Below are 5,013 nucleotides of genomic sequence, written 5' to 3'. Positions count from 1 at the left end.
CCAGTATGACCCGTTACGCAACCATTGAGGAAGTCAATGCAGCTATACTGCAGCTGGAAGAGCGTGAACATTATTCTTCAGGAGACAAAGTCAGTGTAGAAAGACACTCAGACACAAAGCCTCCAAGTAGGTCATCGTCAGTTGTAAAAGATATTGGAGAGAATGGAGAAGCTCACGGAGAAGAAAGCGACAGTGATTCTGGTAGTGGCTCCGTGGTCCGAGATGGACAGAACGAAGAGTTGGATGATGGAAATCATGACCGGGGATCTGAGAGTGACGATGGGGATGACTATGATGATGGAGTTGGACCTGGATCTGATGATGATAACGAATTTCGTGTTAGGCAAAAGGTGGTAACTGTAGATCCTGAGGAATTAGCAGACTTTGATCAAGAACTCAAGGCTTTACTTCAGGTAAGTTCAGAATTTCAGATCAGTCTTTTGTATATTCTCTAATTTAGCTGGATAGAGAAACCAATTTACACTAATGCAGGACGGAACTAATTTGTTCGAATTTGAACATGGTTAAGAACTGATATGTTTTGTGGACTGCAGGAGAGCATGGAGCAAAGGAAGCTAGAATTACGTGGTAGACCAGCATTGAACATGACAATACCGATGAGTGTTTTTGAAGGGTCTGGAAAAGATCATCATTTTGGGCGGTTAGTAGGTGAAAATGGAGAAGAATTGTTGGATGAAGAGAACGGAGAGCAAAGAGAGGTTCAAGTAAAGGTCCTGGTGAAGAGAGGGAACAAACAACAAACAAGGCAAATGCTAATCCCGAGTGATTGTTCGCTAGTGCAGAGCACAAAACAGAAAGAAGCTGCGGAATTGGAAGAGAAACAAGACATAAAGAGGTTAGTACTCGAGTACAATGAGAGGGATGAAGAGGAAGCGAATGGGTTAGGGACACAGATATTGAATTGGACTCCTGGAGGAGGCAGAGGATTCACTCGAGGTACCGGGGAAGGCAGTGGGAGTCGCGGCGGGTCTCGTCACCGGTTTTATTATCATCAAGGAGGTGGTGGTTCGTATCATGCCCGGCGAAAGTAAATTCATCCGGTTTAGGATATGATAATCTTGCCTGTGTCAGAAGCAGTAATAGTTGGCTTTTTGCTATGGCTCAAAAGGGAAAATATCACAAGAAATCAATCTCACGAGTTTCTGTGACAAAAGTTTGATATATTCGGCTTCAGATTCTGTACCGACGGTTAAGTAAATTGCGTGGTGGTATATGTGGATGACCCTTTTTGTCCCAGCTTGTTTCATCGTTTTAACTCGGGATTTTGAAAATGTGAAGCGCTTGGAAACATGACGAATATATATATAAATGTTTATTAGCACAACCTCTTTTAAGGTCGTCGTTCATTATGTTGGTCATTTTACTATCACACTAACCGTGCCATGCTGCTCAAAGTATCGCTCTGTTATTCCAATACAATACTATACCCTACTATATATGGAAATACAAAGATCGTTCATAATTTTACTCTCCTGAACCCGTTAATATCAATGATAATTTGTGAGTTGAGACGTCCTACGAGGCTACTACTACATTTTTACAAGAAAAGTCGCTGAGACATCGAAAACGTTTAACTGGGATATACAAGTGACCTTTTTCAATCTACCGCCAATTGTTTCTTTTTTTGCTATGTGACAACATCCAAATTTGGTATTACAATTGTTTTTCCAATGAGTTTCCATATATAGTATTATTCCTTCTCTTGGAGAAAAGGGAAAAAAAATCACAAATCTAAAGAAAAGAGGATGATGAGAAGAAGAAAACATTAAGATTTAGTCTTACCATATACGGAAAAGCCAGATTTAGAGCGCAAAGGACGGATAAAAAAAGATTCCTTAAAACAAATCAAGTTTTTGTACTTTCAAACTATTTTATCATCAATCTTTTGGAAACTATTTTATCATCTACGTGTCCATATAAACATGTACTTGGTGATTGCTGAATGTTTATTTGTGTCACGACCGAATGACATAAAGTAGTTTAAAGTCACACTCTCTCTTCAATTAAGGTTTTGTCTCTCTCTATCTCTCGTCCACACAGAAAAAGTAGTAGTTGGCTTTATTGGACCGACGCTTTATAGGTCCCCATTGACACTCTATTATTGTATTCATTGACAAATCTATCAAAAAAAAAGATTTTCTATGGTTTGGTTGTGGTGTACAAAAAAATACAACCATAAAAATCTTCCTCATATTGCATTTATGTTCTCATTGCCTAGTCCGTCGTGATATAAGTTTCATAATTTCTCAAAAACGTGATGCATGATATTAGAAAAGATTAATATATAAATGACTTAACTGTGATAGCACTGGAAAGAATATGCAACGTATATCGCTGAAATTAGACATCACATAAGTTTATATCAATTTCGTTTCATATTAAATATTAAAAAAATAATAACATTTGAAAATAAATCATATATAGACAACATAATAATAATGTAATACACATGTTTATTTTGGTGTCGGATCAAGATTTCCGTACATCAAATTAATCTTCATCAGTATATACTGAATATTCATCATTTACATAATATTTGGACCTATATATAATACTATATATAGAAACTGAAAATATATGAGAAATTGAGAACGACCAATTAATAATTTGAGTTAGATATTTTGGGTGATATATAGTAGTATCTCTAATATTTTTAAATCGATAATGATATCTCACACATGTTTGAATATGAAAAAACAAGTACATATAAAGCAATCAATTAATGAACAAAAATACTAAAATAGGGATGATTGAGAAAAAGTAGGCAATAAAAGGCAAGTGTAGAGACAATCGCGTTGAACACGTCCCACGTTCTTTTTGGTTCTTTCTTTCTTTCCCTCTTTTGTAGACTCTCTCTTCTCTCTCTGTCTCTAGAGTCACCGAAATAATCACTACAAACGACGCCAGTTTACTCCTTCCAAGAAAGGTTCATGTTGGACCTCAACCTCGGAATCTTGTCGACACATAACGGAGATGAAAACTGCAAAGTACCAACATCCATCTTCAATCAAGAAGAAGAAGAAGAAGAAGAAGAAGATTCCAATAATCCCTCAAACAACAGCTTGTCTTTGATTACATTTGGAATCCTTAATAGAACAGAAGACGTCCAAGACCTCCCTATGCCTCGTCCTCCTCAGGAGAGTGAATTATCCGGCGCCGGGAGTGAGTGGTTACACCTGTCGTCGATGCAACGAAATAAACAAGATATGTTGGTGGTGAAGAAGAAGAGCCGACGTGGCCCTAGATCCAGAAGCTCCCATTATCGTGGCGTCACTTTTTACCGTCGAACCGGTCGTTGGGAATCTCATATTTGGTATTCATTTATAGACTTAAGTTATTAAATATATTCATCTTTATTATTATTATTTAAAATAACAGTTGGCTTTGCGATTTTATGTGTAAGGGACTGTGGAAAACAGGTTTACTTAGGTAAGTACGTATATCAATGAGGTTTAATTTCTATTTATTTTCGTATTATACTAAGGTTAAACACCTTTTTTGTTTAAGAGAAGTCTCAAAAGAGAAAACCAAATGTTGCAAGATTTTCAGTTTTGTCTTTTTTTTTTTTGTTTAAAACAGGTGGTTTCGATACAGCCTACACAGCCGCAAGGTGTAAGAAATTATAACAGCTGTTACATATATATGGCATAGCAATAGTCCTTTCAAAATTATTTTCTTTCTTTTTAAGATTTTTTTGAAAAAAAATCAACATCTTTAGAGAAATATTAGTTGGCTTATTAAAAAACATATCAGAGCGTACGACCGAGCTGCTATCAAATTCCGGGGATTCCAAGCAGATATCAACTTCATCGTGGATGATTACAAACAGGACTTTGAAAAGGTTTTTTTCATATAAACTTATTTTTGCAAATATTATAGCTAAGCTAATTAATTATTAGGTTTAAGTATGTGTTTATATATTAAATAGACATTGGTCCTCGATTAATAAACTATATATGGATGTTTAAATTGATATATGATAGATGAAGAATTTAAGTAAAGAAGAGTTTGTGCAAACTCTTAGACGAGCGAGTGCAAGCTTAGCAAGAGGAGGTTCTAAATACAAAAACAGTTACATGAAAAATGATCACATCCATCTCTTCCATAACAGGTTCGGTTACTAAAGAACTTCAAATTTTTTTTCTGTCAAATCTTTAATAACGACGCTCTGATTCTTCTAGTGGGTACAAATTGATTCACTATTAAAAGTGAACGAATGATTCATTTATATTTATCGCATATATGATTCACACATATAATTTGTAAGTTAATTTAATGAAAGTGAACGAATGTATACTCATATAGGGAATGGAATGCCGCAGCAGCAAAATGCAATGAGATAAGAAAGATAGAAGGGGATATTAAGTTGGGTGCCCATAATAAAGGTAATTTATAAACGTAGGGTAACGACTGTAAATATGCATAATAAATCATTGTGATGTCATTTAGGTGAAGCCAAAAACCCTAACCATAAATTCACTTTAACACATGATATACACCTTTCATTTGATTAAACCAAACCTATCTAGCAACACCTTTCAGAATCATTCTCTTTCAAATTTTAATATATTAGTATATATAGATCTTACTTAATTGATTAAAAAAAATCACTATACTTCATATCTTTAGTTGTAGATTAGTTATTGAAACTACGACATGATTTACCGAAAAGTCATTAACGTTTCAGGAAATGAGGACAACGATCTTGAGCTAAGTCTCGGAATATCTTCAACGTCCAAAAATATAACTTTGAAACCGGCAGATTATTACATGGGTTTGAATCGATCTATGACGACGAGTTTGTATAGGAAGGCGTTGCCCGTATATCTACCTATCACAGAAGCGAAACCGTTAAAGACGGTTGTAGCATCATCAGGATTCCCGTTCATTGCCATGATCAATTCTTCATCTTTGTCCACTTGTTTTGATCCATGAGGTCACACTACTATAATACTTAATATTCTCCCGTTTTTTTTTTTTTTTTTCTTTTTT

General features: G+C 35.3%; 2 protein-coding genes across 2 annotated transcripts in view; both read left to right on the top strand.

Moving 5' to 3' along the window:
• The window catches only part of LOC104792743 (regulator of nonsense transcripts UPF2), a 14,952-nt gene extending 13,582 nt beyond the window's left edge, over positions 1–1,370 (top strand). The window contains exons 17-18 of the mRNA XM_010518960.2: positions 1–413; positions 555–1,370. Coding sequence (XP_010517262.1) covers positions 1–413; positions 555–1,052 — 911 coding nt within the window. The 3' untranslated portion in view covers positions 1,053–1,370. The remainder of the gene's footprint in view (positions 414–554) is intronic.
• On the top strand, positions 2,780–5,007 carry LOC104792742 (AP2-like ethylene-responsive transcription factor SNZ). Its single transcript, XM_019246992.1, has 7 exons — positions 2,780–3,334; positions 3,425–3,450; positions 3,601–3,631; positions 3,775–3,862; positions 4,005–4,132; positions 4,327–4,406; positions 4,709–5,007. The coding sequence occupies exons 1-7, from the start codon at positions 2,952–2,954 to the stop codon at positions 4,954–4,956; spliced, it is 984 nt and encodes a 327-aa protein (XP_019102537.1). The 5' UTR covers positions 2,780–2,951; the 3' UTR covers positions 4,957–5,007.

The sequence above is a fragment of the Camelina sativa genome, chromosome 6 (genome assembly GCF_000633955.1).
Source record: "Camelina sativa cultivar DH55 chromosome 6, Cs, whole genome shotgun sequence".
NCBI lineage: Eukaryota > Viridiplantae > Streptophyta > Magnoliopsida > Brassicales > Brassicaceae > Camelina > Camelina sativa.
Note: the sequence above shows the minus strand (reverse complement) of the source record. Positions and strands in the feature narration are given on the sequence as shown.

Excerpts from the sequence above, each read along its gene's own strand:
- LOC104792742 (XM_019246992.1), top strand. The coding sequence starts at position 2,952 with ATGTTGGACCTCAACCTCGGAATCTTGTCGACACATAACGGAGATGAA. Across the intron at positions 3,335-3,424 it reads CGTTGGGAATCTCATATTTG|GGACTGTGGAAAACAGGTTT; the intron begins GTATTCATTTAT and ends TTTATGTGTAAG. Across the intron at positions 3,451-3,600 it reads TGGAAAACAGGTTTACTTAG|GTGGTTTCGATACAGCCTAC; the intron begins GTAAGTACGTAT and ends TGTTTAAAACAG.